The sequence below is a fragment of the Emys orbicularis genome, chromosome 5 (assembly GCF_028017835.1).
Source record: "Emys orbicularis isolate rEmyOrb1 chromosome 5, rEmyOrb1.hap1, whole genome shotgun sequence".
Classification (NCBI taxonomy): Eukaryota; Metazoa; Chordata; order Testudines; family Emydidae; genus Emys; species Emys orbicularis.
Window position 1 is genome coordinate 28,699,160 of NC_088687.1, and position 19,849 is coordinate 28,719,008.

Here is a 19,849-nt window from a genome sequence, read left to right on the forward strand (position 1 = left end):
AGTTCCAACCTTTAGAAGCAAGTGTGAAATACTTGCAATTGCAGGAATTTAAATAGACAGTGGAATACATTTACATAACTATGCACTGCCAGTTTATTTTTTGTGCGGTGTAATCCTCTAAACTGAGGCACAACAGTACTGACACACCAAGGCCTTGACCTTGGTTATTTTGAATGCACAGTCCAGTATTCCAAATGCATTGATTGGGTAATATTGTCAATCAAGTTGCTTATCCTTACAACACGTGAAAGACCTGGCACCATCCACCTGATAAAATTATGTAAGTGGAAGCTTCTACTTAAATATTCTTACAGAGGCAATTTTTGTTTAATCTTTGATCAAAAATTATTTCTCAAAAATGTAATTGCAGAATGATCTCTTTTCTCCATCAACCTCCAGTTTCATTAAATACTATGAATGAAAGGATTCTTAAATCCTGGAGTGCTACTGGATACTGCTACTCATTAAGAATTTAGTCTCCAATCCTCTAATTCACTGCACCCAGATGCAATGCTCTACCCGTATGGAGCTCCATTGACTCTAAGGATTTGGCCTTACAGGTCAGGAAAATGTATTGTATTTAGGAAAAGGGATAGAATTACAGAGGATTTAGTAAGGGAAGAGTTTCTAAATCACTAGAGCTTAATGTTGTTGGGTTATTAAAAGAAAAAAAATCAATAAAAGGAATATTGAACTTTTTTTTAAGACAGATCATGTAAATAATGTTATATTGTAATAAATTAAATATGTCATGGCAGAAAAGGTTATACAGAAAATACCACTCTTCAGCTGTCTCACAAATTTACTGATAAAATGAGCATCCTGTGCACTTTACGCTCCATTTTTATATCATAGTAATAAATATAAAGGTCTACAGATAAACTCTATTATTTAGGTTTATGATATATTAATATTTATGACTTCACTCCTCATAGCTTATAGGGAACCTTAAAAGTGGTACAAGCAGCACTACTTAGAAGACAGCTGCTACTCTTTGGTTAGAAGAACCCTTCTCCAGGAAACTGATCGCTTTTTAAAGTGTTCAACAGTATCAGAGCTTTCTGGCTTATAAGAACAGTTTGAAATGTGCAAGCATCAATTTTAGCAGCTTCAAATATCACAACTGCATCCCCCCCAACTTCCCCCAGAACAACAGATTAACAAGAGAGACTAAAACAGAGTCAACCAGAAATCAAGATATTCCTCTCCTTGAAAACATGTCATTTTTACTAGATTGAACCTTTTAGCAGAAATTCAGTTGATGGGGGCGGGTACTGGGAAGAGAATGGATTAGTCATGCACAAAGAAGCAGGCCCTGGGTACTGGCTTTTTCCCTCTGCAACTCAGAGGCCCAAAGAAGTTGGCAGGAGCAGGATTTTCAGGCTGGACAGCATCCAGAATTAATATCACTAAGTATTTGCCCTTTATCCTTGGTTTTAATTCAGATCTGCAGTGAAAGCATTTTAGAAACATCAATTTATTTTACGTTTAGGTTATGGCGGTTGGAGACAACAAAGATAAGATTAAAATGTAAACATACACACTTTTATACTATTTGGTTCTGATTTATTTCACTACTGTTCAGCAAGTTCTTTGCTGACAGTCTTAGTTTGCTTTAACTCATCCACTTGCATATTATCGTAAACTTATGCTAACACACAGTATTTTGATTTTAGATTTTTTATTCCTTTGATTTACAGACATTACCCCAGGATGAAGCACAGCATTTTGGTCTGTGAAAAACCCTATTGGGTCCATATGTTTTATCCAGGTGCTTGAAATCTGTGCAATGTAAGAGCAGTGACAGCAAAGTAATGAAGTGGAAGAAAAATAAACAACAAAAGCTGCAATGTGCTATCTATCTCTATGCCACATGACCACTGAAGAGATCTACAAGCTACTAAATCTACGTATAAGATGTACCTACTTTGAAATTAACATAATTCTCGATGTAACCAAAACCCATTGAAATTATTGGAAGACTTTCCACAGACTTTCCACCCTCTTACAATACTTAAGTCATCAGAGGTGATTATAAGGTACCAAAACAGGGTCAGATATATAACTTAACTTTCTGCTTGCCATAGACCATTCAGCCAATTAATTATGGCTATACTGAGGGACAGATGACACTCATTTTTAGTTATAACACCCCCCTCCAAATTGCAGATGTATAACATGTATATTAAAAAATTGCAAATGTATAACATGCTTATTATATTTGGTGGTCGAAAAGGGAGACAGTCATAAGTCACTTGTCCTCTTTGGGTCAGGGACTATGTCTTTGTGTGTGCGTGTGCTGAGAGTGACCGGTACAATGGAACCCTAATCCTGATTTGGATCGCTGGGTGCTTCAGTAATATAAATATTACATAGTAATATACATGCTAAATAATAAATATAATAATAATAATTTGACACTGATAAACATTTTATCATTACATTATGATACAGTATTTATGAACAGTAAAAATATTATTGAAAAAGACAACTTAGGTAGCTACGTTCCTCTTGCAAAATAATGAACATATAACCGTACATTTACATCTGCAAACTAATACATATGTTCACTTGTAGTAGAGAATTAAACTTGAAACTTTATTCAAGCATGGTCTGAGCACACCTTTATTTTAGGATGGTCAGAGCATGTGCGTATTTTGCAGGCACAATACCAGGATACACGTCTCAGGTATTTCCATAGATGTTTTAAACACAATTAAGAATCGGGGCAGATTAAGATGTAAGCACTCTAGGCCTATGTCTAGGACCCCAGCTCTGGGAGTCATGTGATTACATAAGAATCTAAGCTTTCATTCAAACAAAAAGCAACAAAAGTTAATTACTAGTCCTTTTGACTGACATAGTAACGTCTGCCTGAGTATGCAGGTGGCCTGAAATGATTGCTCTGAGAGTAGTGAATTGCATCATGAATCTGAATGGTGTGTTATTAGGGCTGGCCAAAAGGATAAAAATTCCATTTGGTAAAAAATTTTAAGGTTTCATAATTTGTTTCTGTTTCAATGAGGAGTGAAACTTAGGCAATTTTGATCTTTAGAAAATTTTCACAATGAAAGAGAGAGAGACATCCCAGAATAGCCAATAGCCCAATCATTAGGCATACACCTGGGATGTGAGAGACCTATGTTCAAGTCTCTGCTATGCCTTATTTGGAGCAGCGAATTGAACCTGGGTCTTCAGTGAGTCTCTCTCTCCTGTTGGAGCTGCTCCACTTTGTATAAATAGTTAAATATCCATTGAGTAAAAGAGAGAGACTGACTGTATAGCTTAGTGCCTAGGGCACTCATCAGAGATATGAAAGATCCAAGTCCTGCCTGATATAGAGCAAGGACTTGAACCTGGGTCTTCCACATCCCTGATGAGCACCCCAACCACTGGTCTGTTAGCTATTCTAGAGTCTCTCTCTCACACACACAACCAGAAATTCCTGACAAAAAATTAATCAAAACAAATATGTTTTGTAAAAAGTTTTAGTTTCAATGAATTGACATTTTCAACACCAACTCTAGGTGTTCTATCTTAGACCAATGGTTCTCAACCCCTGGCCCGCATGCAGCCCAATTAGCACACAGCTGCGGCCCAGCTCAGCTGTATGCTAAAGGCCAGCCTGCATGGTGAGGTCCGGGTTCCCGGCTGCCCGGCGCGGTGGGGTCCGAGCTGCCCCGCTGCCCAGAGTGGCAGGGTCAGGGTCCGGGCTGCTGGAACGCCCCAAGAGGTCAGGGGCTCCCGGCCAGCCCCGCGAGGTCGGGGGTCCGGGTTCGGGTTACCACTGTCCCATCACCCGACCCCTGCAGCCCAGGTAACACATTGTGGGCTGCATGATAAATAAGTTGAGAAGCACTGTCTTAGACCCTCTGCTGCTAACCCAGATGTTTCTGGGAAGCGGTGAGCCCTGCTACTCCTGGGTTGAAGAAAGGGACCTCATATCATTCTCCTTGTCTCCAGGGGAAGGGACAGAAGCCCTTGCCACTGCCAATCCAAGTGCAGTGCCAGGCCACAGGGGATCTATAATATGGTGTCAAGGGCCACAAACTGCCTCAATCTGTCCCTGTAAAAACTGAATCTTGTAACTAATACTATATAGGTAAAGGTGTAACTATAAACCAGCATCTTTTCACAGGCGTTTTTTCACGCAGCAGGCTAAATACTATGCTACTGTATATCTGAAGACTTGTTGAAGAACTCAGTTTTTAAAAAAATTTCACAGGACTCAATGAGGAAGCAACAGGGATGGTTACATGATGCTTCTCTATGGATTTTTATTGATCCTGTATGCAATAACTTGGCACTTGCCCATGGTTTATTTTAAACTGTAAATCCAGCCACAGCAGCAGTTATAATCTTGCTGAGGCTGCAGCGGAGACCCCAGGGAGACACACTAAAACTGGCTGAGTGCCCTCTGTTATCCTTAAGATCTTCATGTCCAATTGAGATAGAGCCAACCGATCCCACATTTCAGATCAGCATGGTAGTTATGCTGCTTTCTGAATATCTTAGCTATTTGCAGAATTGTATTAGGGTCACAGTCTGCCTGTGTAAATACTCTAACACTACTTGACAGTCACTACTATGTACTGCTGTAGCCTGCAGCATCTGTACTTTCTCCATCATTACCTATATTCATGGTATCTCTTACTCACAGGCATTCTAATGAACCCCTCCTCCTCACTTGCTGAGATCATAACTTTAGACTACTACAAAGAATACTCATTGTTCTGTATAAACCAATAAGTGCTGCAAGGAAGACAAGGCAGTAGGAACCTGGACTAGATTGAAAAAAGGATGAATGAGGAAATCTCTTCTTTTGTCACTGTTAATGCATTGTCTTTGTTTAAATCTCTTAAAATAGAAACCTTTTGGTGGTAAATTGGGTTTATAATCAGCAGGTACAATGACTTGGATAAATGTACCCAGCTTCTACACATGCCAGACAAGCAAATGAAACAGTAAAATGCTTGAACTTTTACCTACTGTAAAAGCATCCTCAGGTTTGTCAGTGGGACTTTCCCAGTTTCTCCTTTAGCTGGAAAAATAAACTGAAAGACAATGGACCACGTCCTCAGCTGGTGTCGACTGGCTTTGCTAAATTGAAATCAAATGATCTATCTTGATTTACACTATTTGAGAAGTGGGCCCGCTGAGTTTACTGATAGTAAAGCACATAGTTCAACTTGTGCAATCAGAAAAGGGGAAGAAGGGTTAACGCCTTGTGGAGTGACCACGATTTGCCAACACGTGGTGCAAACTGGTCCATTCCAAAGACAAAATAATTGCTTCAAGAGTATGTTTATAAACTCAGGGGGGAAGTAACCTCTCAAAGAGAAGATTCAGGAGTATCCTGAGAGAAGTGACTCCTTCACAGGCAGGAGAATCATCTAAACCATGTCTTCAATTTGATGACAGAATTTAATATGGGCCTCCAGCAAGCCCCTTAAATTTATCTCTGCGATAGCACCTTAGGTTGGACATTTTGTACTCTCCTAAGGGTTCCCTTGTCCTTATAAAGACAAAGGATTCAGAGACCAGGGCAGCCACGCCTCCAATGCTTTTAATTGGAAGTATCACCATAAGGGCAGCAAACTTAGATGAGAATATGTCTAGAGGAATAGCTGATGTGAGTTCAAAGGAGACTGGGGAGGGGCAGAGACTGGAGGGCTTTCAACAACAGGATCAGGCTCTGGAGAGGAACAATTTGCTTAATCCTCAATTTCAGGATCTGGGTCACTCTAAATAATTTAGTGATTAGAGGGCAGGTTTCCGCCTTTAAATGGACCCCTGAGTGAACCATTGGCCACAACACGATATCATTCTGGGGTGCACTAACAGGAATGTCATATGTAAGATATGGGAGGTAACTGTCCCGCTCTACTCGGCACGGGTGAAGCTTCATCTGGAGATTGTCCAGTGCTGGGAGCCACACTTTAGGGAAAATAGGGACTAATTGGAGAAAATCCAGGGGCAAGCAACAAAAATTATAAAAGGTTTAGAAAACCTGGCCTATGAGAAAAGGTTAAAAAAAACTGGGCATGTTTAGTCTTGAGAAAAGAAGACTGAGGGGGGTCCTGATAACATATATGTTAAGGGCTGTGATCAATTGTTCTCCATGTCCACTGAAGGTAGGGCAAGAAGTAATGGGCTTACTCTGCAGCAAGGGAGATTTAGGTTGGATATTAGGAAAAACTTTCTAACTATAAGGGTAGTTAAGCTCTGAAATAGGGTCCCAAGGGAAGTTGTGGAATTCCCATCATCGGAGATTTTTAGGAACAGGTTAGAAAAACACCTATCAGGGAAGGTCTAGGTTTACTTGGTCCTGCCTCAGTGAAGGGGGCCAGACTCCATGACTTCCTGAGGACCCTTTAAACCCTACATTTCTAAGATTCTATGAACTTAAAGCATACTACTTGTCTGATTTTTTCTCTACACTCTGCTACAGAAATTTTAAAATTTGAGGTGATGCTTTTTCCTATCAGATGAAGGGCTCTGAAATATGATAATTCCTTTGTAGCTACTACACACTATTTCCACTCCTGGCTTTTCCTTACCTATTCATACCAGACACAAGTCTAAACTCTTCATTTTGATTCTATATAATGATGTTGAATTTCATCATTTTGAGACAAACTGTTTTCCCCTTTGGAATATGTGATGATCAAGATGAATTCCCCAGTCCAGGAGACTGACATCTGTGGCTGTTGCTCCAGGGGAGTTTTTTCCAGCAAATTTATCTATCAAGACTACTGCAGTAGGGATATTGTCACAGTTAGTGGACTACTGGCCCCACGCAGCAGACTCTGAATAAAATATGAGAACCCTGACAGAGGAGCTATGCCTGAAGACTTTTCACATAGATGTGAGCCCACAGGACTATCTTTCTGCAGGATACCAAGAGACTTAGAAGATATGAGGCCCAGGAAGGCAATGGTCACCTTCAAGAACTTCTTGTTTCCCTCCTAAGAAGAAAGCATTTGCCAATAGCAGATTGAGAGAGAACCAGTAGGTGCACTGTAGATTCTGCTGTAGTCAGAACTCTGGTCTTGATAGACCAATAGGACCAGATGCTGGAATATTGCAATAGCAAGTTAATCATTCCACTCACCTGCCAGGCTCTTTGGTGGGGTGAGGTTCTACTTAATCCATAATGGCTGCTAATGTGGGTGATTGTCAAGCATACTTTGTATCACACTGGAGCCAGAAATCATCCACAAATGAAGAAAGGAGAGATAAGTTTCCCTTTACATATTTGTGACTCCATATGGCAGAACAGAGCTTGGGTGGTCCCCCTGTCAAGCCTAGAGGGCACTGTTTTATCAAGAAAAGAGTCCATTGTTAGATGGGTCCATCTGCCTTTTTGTCACATGTAGAAGAAATGCCCATTAGTTCAAATTGGTATTATTACATAAGTGACCATCAGAAATTTGTATTCATACAAGTAACACCTGCTGAAAGTTTGTTCCTTGAAGTTTAAAAGACTGGACACCTAAAATTCAAACCTCTCTAACTCAGCCCATGTGGGCAACAATATGTGCCGACAACTGTAGCCATTTTAGAATCAGCTGCACTTTTCCACATGACTAAAATATAGTTTCCAAATGCACAACATTATCCCCAATAAAAGCCCTTTGCCCAGCAGTTCATATTTTTAAAAAATGTTTCCATTACGGTAAACTTCAGATGTAGAAATTTAAAGCCAGTTCCCCAGTGCACTGGCATCCAGGTCCTGCCTCTGAGGAGGTCTCTTGTATGGAGCAGGGTGTATATGGAGGAGGGTGAGGACTAACTCAGGACAGGGAGACGTGGATGTGTATTCGCTATCTCTGTCCCTCCGAGGTCACGTGACATGACATGACCTAAGAGAATGTAGTGGGAGGCTTACAATAGTTTACCGATTAGAAGCACAATTGACTCAGACAGCTGGCACTTTTCATGGGTTATCTGCTGTGCTACCTGAGCAAAGACCAAGAAATGGTGCTAACACTTTCTCATAGGTAGAGACCTACCAATTTAACGGCTGTGAAAAATATGTCATGGGCCGTGAAATAAGCCCTTCCCTATGAAAACTGATCTTGCTGTGCTGCTGGGAGCACCCCAGCCTGGGGGACTCCTAGTTGCACGTCCCGGGCAGTCTGGTGAGGAACAGGACTTGTCCATCCCCTGCACAGCCTCTCTTGGGGAGAGATCAGACTCACCTCCAAGTGCCTCCCCCGTTGCTGGAAGCTCTGGGGCTGGGCAGGAGCCCTGGAGGTTCCTGTAGTTGGAGGCAGCTTGTGGAGGTGGGTCCAATCTCCCCCTGCTGCCGGGAGTGCCCCAGCCAGGGGGCTCCTAGCTGCGAGTCCCTGCTCAGCTGTGGAGGGACAGGACTTGTCCATCCCCTGCACGGCTGCTCTGGGAGGCGGGGGGAGAGATCAGACCCGGGCACCTTTCGGGTTTTGACACCCAAAGTAACAACACTGTGAAATTTCAGATGTAAACATGTGAAAACGTGAAATTGACCAATTTTAAAATCCTCTGGCCATGAAATTGATCAAAATGGAAAGTGGTTTTGGTAGGGCCCTACTCATAGGTCAAAATCAGACACTTGCAGACAGAAGGAGAAAGAGAAACAATTACTGTGTTCAGCAATGGCCCAAAGCACAAGGAAGCAGAGTGAGGAAGTGCTCCAGCTGTGGAAGAAGCAAATTGGTGGGCAGTGTGGATGATTCTGTGAAATGGGTGGCCCATGATCTTTACATGGTTCTGAACCAAGAATTATCCTGATTCAGCCATAACCTAGGGCACTTTTTCTGAATTTAGAAGAGAATTCAATTTGATAAACCTTGAACTAGAGATTGGCTTTGTAGCTCTTCAAACTGCCACTTATGTGCTGGCCAACGAAAAGTGCACTTGTCTATGTCTGCAATTATTGTATTGCTATATACAAATTTCTGGTATAAACTCTTACATCCCCTACCTTATGCAAACTCTCTTTTTAGTTCAGATGAATTCAGCTACGTATCTGATCTCACCAGAGTTTCATTCTTTACTGGCACTGGATGCAAATTATTCGTGACAATAAAACAGGAAGATGTACCTTGTTATAACCAACCACTGCCTCCAACACCAGTCTGAGAATCAATGCAAAGTCAAAGCATATTGTTAAGTTTTAGAATGCAATCAAAGGACCTGATCCAAGCCAATGGGAGTCTTTCCACTGGATTGAATAGACTCTGGATCAGAAGTCATTAATTTCCCTCCCTGTGCAGTTACCTCATGAACTGAGGGGAAGTTGGAAGGATGGTTACTAAGTAATTTTGTGCTATTAAGTGATGAACTATTGTCAATCTTTATGCTTACAAGGAAGAGCAGTAGGCAAGTATCACTAGGCTCACCAAGAGAAAGGAACGTGCATTACTAAAGATCACACCATCCCATAGCATATCAAGGAGAGAGTAGGTCTGACACATGTGAACGTCAGCAAGATGACTTCAAACTCACTGCGGGAGGCAATATGATCACAAATCAAGATCATAGCCAGGAGGAAAAAGTACATTTTTATGATTAAGAGCAAATGTATCATTCCCTTGCACACTATACTGACTGGATGGCACAAACTGGGCATAGTTTGGATTAGTAATTTTTGTATCTTAAATGATTGTATTTTAGAGCCACTCATTTTAGTATATACAGGACGTATCTATTACTCCTCAAGTAATATGCATGGGTCAGATTGTAAGCATTCCATTAATAATCACTTCACAATTAGGTTTTTTTAAATCAGAATAGAGGAGTACTTCCCTAAAATTAACAGCGATGATTATTAACTTTAAAGTAGCAAATTTTAAAAATTGGAAGTTCTGCATAAAAATACATGGGGGGGGGAAAGGGTCCTGTAAGGCTGAAGGGCAAAGCAGAATAAAAACTTTAGAATCACAGCTTCAGCCTCAGAATCACTGTCCCCCCTACCAGACAGGGGGACAATAGATGGTGTTTGTGCCTTCCGTCGTCACTATTTAAACAAAAATCCACATTTTCCTGAGATACGCTCATTATTGCCTTATTCTAAATTTAAGGAAATAACTACAGTATTTCGGATATCAATTTTGGCAAGTGTAAATTATTTTGATGGCAGCCACTCTATAAACCAAAGGAAAAAAATACAAAGAGAGAGGAACGTCTCAACTCCCTTTTCTTCATCAGTCTGTATAGAAGCCAGTGGGAAATTTTTATTGTTAAGGCAATTTTTATGGTATAGGAGTGTGACTTTGACAGATATTTAAGTCTCTAAAGAGGAAGTTATGGAGCAACTTGAGTAACTCAATGGCATTAAATCACTACCACTGGATCATATTCACCAGAGGTTTGAAAGAAATAAAGTGTGAAATAGCAGAGATGCTGAGAAGGATATGTAATACATCCTTAATAACAGCAACTGTTCCTGAAGACTAAGATGTTACTAATGTGGTGTCTATTTTTAAAAATGAAGTGGGGAAGTCTAAGAACGAGAGCCCCAGAATTTCAGCCACTACAGAGGCCTCATAACCTGGCTCTCTTTACTCACTGTATTCATCCCGTTTATTTCTTGATTTGTCTTTTTCTGAATATGTCTATTAAAAACACGTTTCTAGTGATAATTGTTCCATTGTCCTTTTAGCCCCCTCCTTTTACTGTCTGTATTTCCTATTGGGAAGTTTAGATACAAATCATTCAGCATGATCTTGGTACTATTCTCTCCAATCACCTGCTTTTCCATTCCATCTTATTTCCCCCACACACACACACACAAAACTTACACTTTTAGCCAGAGAGATTTAGGGTTTTTATTAACTGTTTAGCTTCTTCTGTTTTATTTATGTGTAGGTGTGTTTCTGAGAACCTAACAGCAATGTTGAGAAAAAGGGCAGTATTAATATCCTCATTTTATTAACGGGGAACTGAAGCACAGGGCAATTAAGTGATTTGCCCAAGGTCTCACGGGAAGTCTATGACAAAGCTAGGAAGAGAACCCAAATCTTTTGAGTCCTAGTTCAGTGCTTAACCAAAAGACCATCCATCCTTTTTACCCACTTTCCAGGTGATACTTAAGTCTATTTTACACTAACTGCTTGAGGTATATACACACACATGCAATAAGAATTTGCTAGCAATGGGAAAGATCAATTACATCATCTACCCCATTTCTTTCTTACTTCTTACTTTCCTACTGTGTAATTCTCAGCATTTTGTCTAGTCTATTTGTAGATAATTAAGGAAATGATGTGCACACCTGAGACAGTCAACCTCTAATTCAAACCAGTGGGATGCCTGTTAATGTAAGGAGAGATGGCGGGGTATAGGGTGATGCACTAAAATGGTTTGAGTTCTTCCTGGAGGGGATCCCCCCAATAAATAGTGATGGGAAACTCTTTCACTAGATCCCTTACTTGTGGTTCTCTCCAGCCCTTTTCAACATCTCCATGAAGCCACTAGGTGAACTGGTCGGATGACATGGCTTCAAGTGTCAGCAACGAGCAGGTGATAAGCAGCTGTACCTCTCCTTCACCACATCCGATCACCACCAAGATGGCCCTGTGCTTGGATGAGATATGCTCATGGATATGGAACAGGTGGCTGAAACCGAACCTGAGCAGGAAAGAGGTGATGCTAGTGGGCAGAGCTTGCTGCCATGGTGTAATCTCCTTTGGTTGAAGGTACCCATCCAGAATTGGTTAATTTAGTTCATAGTTTAGGAATACTCTTGGATTGCTTGCTGATGCTGAGCTCTCACAAAGGAGCATCCATGAGTAATATTTTCTATCATCTCTGGTTGGCTAGGAGACACCATCTCATCTTGGCAGACAATGACCTAGCCTGAGTTATTCATGCTTTCATAGAACCACAGAAAAGTAAAAGTGGAAGGGACCTCAAGATATCATCTATTCCATCTCCCCATACTCAGCAGCATTAAATATAACTTGGCCATCCTGTTCTTAAAAACCTTCAATGATGGGGATTCCACAATCTCCCTTGGTAACTATCCCAACAGTTAACAAAAATAACAGGAGTACTTGTGGCACCTTAGAGACTAACAAATTTATTAGAGCATAAGCTTTCGTGGGCTACAACCCACTTCTTCGGATGCATAAAGAGTGAACCATATATTGAGGAGATATATATACACACACATACAGAGAGCATGAACAGGTGGGAGTTGTCTTACCAACTCTGAGAGGCCAATTAAGTAAGAGAAAAAAAACTTTTGAAGTGATAATCAAGATGGTTCAGTACAGACAGTTTGATAAGAAGCAAGTGTGAAAATACTTACAAGGGGAGATAGATTCAATGTTTGTAATGGCTCAGCCATTCCCAATCCCTATTTAGCCCTGAGTTGATTGTGTCTAGTTTGCATATCAATTCCAGCTCAGCAGTCTCTCGTTGGAGTCTGTTTTTGAAGTTTTTCTGTTTTAAGATAGCCACCCGCAGGTCTGTCAAAGAATGGCCAGACAGGTTAAAGTGTTCTCCCACTGGTTTTTGAGTATTATGATTCCTGATGTCAGATTTGTGTCCATTAATTCTTTTGCGTAGAGACTGTCCGGTTTGGCCAATGTACATGGCAGAGGGGCATTGCTGGCACATGATGGCATATATCACATTGGTAGATGTGCAGGTGAACGAGCCACTGATGGTATAGCTGATGTGATTAGGCCCTATGATGGTGTCACTTGAATAGATATGTGGACAGAGTTGGCATCGGGCAATATAACCGCATTTGCTCCAATCCCTCAGATAGAGACAAGCACCTACAAGATCTCTATCAAGCATTCTTAAAACTACAATACCCACCTGCTGAAGTGAAAAAACAGATTGACAGAGCCAGACGAGTACCCAGAAGTCACCTCCTACAAGACAGGGCCAACAAAGAAAATAACAGAACACCACTAGCTGTCACCTTCAGCCCCCAACTAAAACCTCTCCAGCGCATCATCAGAGATCTACAACCTATCCTGAAAGATGATCCTTTACTCTCACAGATCTTGGGAGACAGACCTGTCCTCGCTTACAGACAACCCCCCAACCTAAAGCAAATACTCACCAGCAACCACACATCACTGAACAAAAACACTGACCCAGGAACCTATCCTTGTAACAAAGCCCGATGCCAACTCTGTCCACATATCTATTCAAGTGACACCATCATAGGGCCTAATCACATCAGCTATACCATCAGTGGCTCGTTCACCTGCACATCTACCAATGTGATATATGCCATCATGTGCCAGCAATGCCCCTCTGCCATGTACATTGGCCAAACCGGACAGTCTCTACGCAAAAGAATTAATGGACACAAATCTGACATCAGGAATCATAATACTCAAAAACCAGTGGGAGAACACTTTAACCTGTCTGGCCATTCTTTGACAGACCTGCGGGTGGCTATCTTAAAACAGAAAAACTTCAAAAACAGACTCCAACGAGAGACTGCTGAGCTGGAATTGATATGCAAACTAGACACAATCAACTCAGGGCTAAATAGGGATTGGGAATGGCTGAGCCATTACAAACATTGAATCTATCTCCCCTTGTAAGTATTTTCACACTTGCTTCTTATCAAACTGTCTGTACTGAACCATCTTGATTATCACTTCAAAAGTTTTTTTTCTCTTACTTAATTGGCCTCTCAGAGTTGGTAAGACAACTCCCACCTGTTCATGCTCTCTGTATGTGTGTGTATATATATCTCCTCAATATATGGTTCACTCTTTATGCATCCGAAGAAGTGGATTGTAGCCCACGAAAGCTTATGCTCTAATAAATTTGTTAGTCTCTAAGGTGCCACAAGTACTCCTGTTATTTTTGCGGATACAGACTAACACGGCTGCTACTCTGAAACAGTTAACAAAGTTTTCCCTAATATTTCACCTAAAACTCCCTTGCTGCAAAACAAGCCTATTACTTCTAGTCCTACTCTTGGTGGCCATGGGTCAACAACTGATCACCCTCTTTATAACAACCTATTACATATTTAAAGACTTATCAGGTCCTTCTTCTCTTCTCTAGACTAAGCATGCCCAATATTTTCATCCTGTTCTCAAAGGTCATGTTGTCTCATGCGTCTAAACCTCTAATTTTTGTTGCTCTCCTCTGGACCCTCTCCAGTTTGTCCCTACCTTTTTTAAAGTGTGGTGCCCAAAACTGGACACAGTACTCCCTCTCAGGCCTCACCAGTGCCAAGTATTGACTCTGGAAGGCACTCAGATACAACAGTGATCAGTGTAGTATAAGAACCTATAGAGAAGAGAAGAGAAAGGTATGGCCCTTAATCTTTTAATGCAATTAACTTTCTTTCTATGAAGATTTGATTGGTTCATGATAACTAGCCTCCCAATTAGTTCATGATTAATGCTGCATTTCTCTCACAGAGGTAACGGATTCCATGACTTTACGTGATTTCCGTGACTTTTGTAGCAGCCGGTGAGGCTGGCTGAGGGGCTTCCCGAACACTCGGTCAGTCCCTGGAACAGCAGCAGTTTGGGTATGGGAGTGGGCTCAAGGCTGGGGCAGGGGGTTGGGGTGCAGGGCGGTGCTTACCTGGAAGGTGGAGGGGCTCACCAGAAGCGGCCCGCATGACCCTGCAACTCCTGACCTAGGTGGAGGGGCCAGGGGGCTCTGGGCGCTGCCCCTGCAGCTCCCATTGCCTGTGGCTCCTGGCCAATGGGAGTTGCAGAACCAGTGCTCAGTGGAGGCAGCGCGCAGAGCACCCCTGGCCTGCCCTCCCCCTAGGAGCTGCAGAGACACGCAAAGCCAGGTAGGGAGCCTACCAGCCCTGCCAAACCCTCTCCCTCCCCCCCGCCCTCCCGCACCAGCAGGGGTCCCGGGCCACCGCCCCAGCACCCGTGGTACACCCAGACCGCCCCCCTCCGAGCACCGGGGGCCCTGGCCCAAATTTTAGTTATTGGTAAATAGTACAAGTCATGGACAGGTCATGGGCTGTGAATTTTTGTTTATTGCCTGTGACCTGTTCATGAATTTTACTAAAAATACCTGTGACTAAAACGTAGCCTTATTCATGATCACTAGCCCGTGAATTCCTCTTCTGCTTATTACCTTTTCCTCTTTCTTAGTTTTGTCTGGTCAAGGGTTGCATTATCTCTTTGGTGCTGTTCTCACTTTTACTCTAAGAGCTATCCTCCACAAAGTTGAAGACTGACTTCAGTGGTAAATGTACTGTTGGATAGATTTTCCAGCAGATATTTTGGTAAAACAGCCCCTCTCACCATTATTATGAATGTTGAAACTACTGTCATATACATAAGGGTTTCAGTGGGCAAGAGATGAGAGTATGTCATATTGCCTGTCATAATTCTCTAAGTCAATTCCATTTGGATCAGAATTCAAGGAGCAAATGCTTGTTGGCATGACTGGATACAGTATCTGGAACATTCAGTGCTAACAATAAAACTGCAATGGCTGTTCTAAGCTTACTGTGAAAATGTTTACGCAATTTGGCAGAAAACACATTTATTTTTTTCATATTAAAAAGTGTTCCTGATTATTAAAACAATTATATTTTCACGCTGATCTCTCTTAGCGTTGCTGAAATCCTAATTTTAGAACCAACAGTTTATGAAAGTTTATGAAAGTGTGTGATGATTATCCAATTAAGACTCTGTGAAAGCAACTAGTTCATTTCTTGAATTAGAGGAACAACATTATAGCATTCCTCCGCATTCAATTAAATGCAATTCAAGTATGGGGTTTAGCTGGTAATCAGTTGTCCTCAGAGCTCCTTAGCAAAGAAGCTTTTGGGAAGAAAACAACAGAAACAAACGCCTGATCTTTATGCGAGTGTTGTGAAGGTAGGGACAGAGCTATCCATTTTATAAATACATTGGTTAGTCTATTGCCTTCTGCTTGCATCACTGGTCATTGCATGCTTCCAATCTCCTGCATTAGACAGGAAATTACACATAATGAAATAGCAGATCTCCAGGTCTGATCAAGCTGTGTTCAGTGCAGGACTTGGGCAGTCAGGGGAAGATCCTGGAGCAGATCAAGGACTGGTTAGACCCTGGCATAATTTAGAGCTGCTCTAATTAACACTAGCTACAACAGACCCCTAAAATTTACATGGCCACATCCACTGACACCTCTGACTCTACCTATGCACCTCCCTGCCCACAAACATATCCTGTGCTGGAGTGAGGGGAAGCATGTGGCAGAGAGGCAACTGTGCCAGCTTTATGCTTCCTGGGGTACTCACAGAGGTGAAAGTAAGCCAGTACGGTCCGGTACGGCGTACCGGCAAGAGCCAGTACGCCGTGCCGGACCGCACCGGCTTCCGTGGCGGGGATTTAAAGGGCTCTGGGTTCCCCGCTGCGGCGGAGAGCCCAGAGCCCTTTAAATCCCACCCACAGCTCCGGTGGCTGGGCTGGGGCCAGGATTTAAAGGGCTGGGAGCTCCCCGCCGCTGCGGGGAGCCCAGAGCCCTTTAAATCCTGCCCGCAGCTCCAGCGGCTGGGCTGGAGCCAGGATTTAAAGGGCTCAGGGCTCCCCGCAGCCGTGGGAGCTCCGGGCCCTTTAAATCCACACCCGAGCCCGGCTGCTGGGCTGGGTCCGGGATTTAAAGGGCCCGGAGTTCCTGCCACTGTGGGGAGCCCCAAGCCCTTTAATTTGCCCCTGAGCCCCGGGGGTTCCCAGCCACCTCTGCAGCTGGGAGCCCCCGGTTGATTTAAAGACCCTGGGGCTCCCAGCCACAGCCGATGCCCCAGGGCCTTTAAATCTTGAGAGGCCCCGCCTCTTCCGGATGAGGCCACGCCCCCTCAGGACTCCAGCAGTACCGGTAAGTCCTGTAAATTACTTTCACCCCTGGGTACCCACCTGGTAATCCCCAGCTGCTTTGTTAAGGCAACTCTCTCTCTTCTTTGTCCCCATCCCCCTCACCTTGTGCAGCACAAATGAATGGAGGTGAGGGTCATTATCTAGCCCATGTTCACTAAGAGCAAGGCAGAATTTAACATGGCTTTAATTGAACCCTCTGAAGTATGACTCATTTTTCTCATGGTCTTAGCTTGCAAAGCTACTGTACAAACATTACCAGTGGGCATCAAATGATCCAGCCATATTTTAAATCCAGCAGTAGGATTTAGCTTGATGACCTACTTCAGAGAATGCCACTGGCTCACTATACATTGCATAATGATCTTATGCATAAAGATGCCAGATTCTTCAACATATAATAGATCACTTTCCAACTGCCCCCCCTCAATTATGCATGTTTATGCACAATTGTCTTCGTTAAAGAGTAGCATTTACCAACACATACCAAACAATGCTGTCTGAGATATTCATTATTTCCCTGTGTTTAGGATTCCAAACAATTGCGGTATCTGAAATACTGTGTTGTGATAACTTGGCAAATTGCTAAAAAAACAACAACAACAACAACAACAACAACGATAACCATTAGGTGTATCTGTTTGTAGGGGTGGACGTTCTTAGCTCTGAAAACAAACCATCTATATGGCTTGCAGTCTGTTCTTTTCTACTGAGAACCTAACACATGTTGTTTACAAGTCTGAAATAGCAGTAATGAGACAGCTGTTGCTACTACAGCCTTGTGGAAAGGTGGAGAGACGTTTACCTTCAAGCATTTCACCATTGGTCAGTTTCTGTAATGACATCATTATGCTCTTTGGTACATTTTGGAAGAGTAGCCAACCTTCATGCCATAGAGATTAATAGGTTTTTTTTTAACAGTTGGATTGCATTCCAAAATAAGGTGCATTTCCCCAGATCAAATGCGCATGCCAAATCTTTGATTTAATGCCTACTATTTGAAGAATGAATACTGAGACCTATCATAACGGAAACTAATCCATCTACAAGATTTTTAAACCAATAGTTAAGAATGAAAAGCAATGCTTTTAGTCCTTGTGTCTGAAAAGCAAGTGTTGGAGTTGTGATACTGGCAGACCAGATGACAAGTCATGCCAAGGCCCCTAGGCCTCAGAAAACACTGACAAATGCATAGCTGGAAACCAGTCTGGCTCACCTGTGTGTTAGTATTGTTAATATATATATTAGAGTTATAGGACTGTGTTCAGACTTTATGAAATGCTTGTGAGTTGCTGCATGCATTAATCTCACTTGTAATATCTATATCCCATGTTATAAGGTAATATTTAAGTGTTTGCTATGAAACCCACAATCGTGAGAAAAGCATTACCACGTGTGAAATACTAGTTTTCCACAAGAGATGTCATCTCCTGCCCAAAAAAGAAGGCCCAGATAGACCACTGTGGAACACCAGAGGACAAAAGCCTTTGTTGATTGCACCCACCCACACAGCCATGAAGAGGAAATCCCATCAGCTTGAACTCTGGGGAAAGGGAATAAAAATCCTGGACAAGAAGGAACTAGGTTTCTTTATGCTACCTGGACTCTGAGGGGCAAATATTTCTAAGCATAAACAAGGGATCCCTGGCTGCTTAGTCTGCTTTAGCCCTAGAAGACATACAGAGCTTTCATATTATAGCAGCTTCTATTACCTTTTAGAATCTAAGACCGTAACCCATTTGTGTGTGTATGTTTACCTGCTTTAACCTTATAAATAACTCATTTCTTTTTCTTAGTTATTAAAACTTTATTTAATTTATTATAGGACTGGCTAAAAGCATTGTCTTTAGTGTAGGATTTAAGGTGCAATTTATCTGAGGTAAGTGACTGGTCCCTTGGGACTGGGACTAGCTTGAACACTGTTGTGATTTTTGGTGTTAGGGACCATCTATCACAAAGGCAAGCTAACCTGGGTGGCAAGATAGATTGGAGTACCCCAGGGGACTGTCTGTGAGTCCATGTTAAGGCTGTTATAGTGCTTGAGGGGTTCACACTTGATTCTTGGTTGGTGAAATCTAAGTATAGAACTCACAACCAGTTTGGGGTTTGTGCCCTGCGTCTTCACAGTATTCCCTGAGGTGGGTACTCTTGCTCGTGAGCCATTCCAGGCAGCTTGACAGGGTGAGAATTTAAGACAAACATATTATTTTAAAACATCTTAGCATAGTGGGATTATTTGAGGCTCCTGATTTGCTAGAACACACAGGAAAAAGTCTCCTTGGTGATCTCAGACAACAACAATCCTAGTTTATGCATCACATAACCAACACACAACTTCATTCTATGCAGTTGGGTACTTATACTCATAGTCACATACTAAGGAATACCATCTATGACACAGGTCAAGGCTGGGTTGATTTGTCAGGATTAGGTGCAGGGGAAGCATGCATTGTGCCTGCCTATTGCCTTAAGTTTGTTTTACAAAACTTCACCAAATTATACTTACAATAGAGGGAAAACATCACCATACCTGAGATTGTGCATTAATATTGGCTCCTTCCTTAACCAGAACTTTGACAACTTCAGCCTGTCCGGCCAAGGATGCAATGTGTAGGGCTGTATTCCCTTTCTGTTATGTAAAAGAAATGATCCCTCATTAACAATCATTATGACATTCAGAACACAATACTACTTCCATGCATTACTTCATAGGACACTGTTCTACTTTTTAGTGTACACAGCATTGTGGACATTGCATGGGACAGAGCTGGGATATGCCACCAAAGGGCATTCCAAAGGGATTTTGTCATGTTAACTCCCCAGGATATATTCTTATAACCTTTTGGGTGGAGTTCTGGAAAAGGGGTTGGCTGGTGCATAGAACAAATTGCTGGTTTATTTGATGTTTGACAAAGAACTAGAGTAGATAGGTTTTTCCTTCAGCTCAGTGGATGTGCTCTCCAAAAGGGAAAGCGGAGATCTAGGAGCTTTCTAACCCAAATGACCCAATAAGGTGAGATCTCCTTGTACATGGCTGAAAGAAC

General features: G+C 42.2%; 1 protein-coding gene across 1 annotated transcript in view; it reads right to left on the reverse strand.

Moving 5' to 3' along the window:
* ANK2 (ankyrin 2) overlaps positions 1–19,849 on the reverse strand; it is a 240,292-nt gene that overhangs the window by 171,880 nt on the left and 48,563 nt on the right. Inside the window, exon 4 of the mRNA XM_065405155.1 lies at positions 19,336–19,434. Coding sequence (XP_065261227.1) covers positions 19,336–19,434 — 99 coding nt within the window. The remainder of the gene's footprint in view (positions 1–19,335; positions 19,435–19,849) is intronic.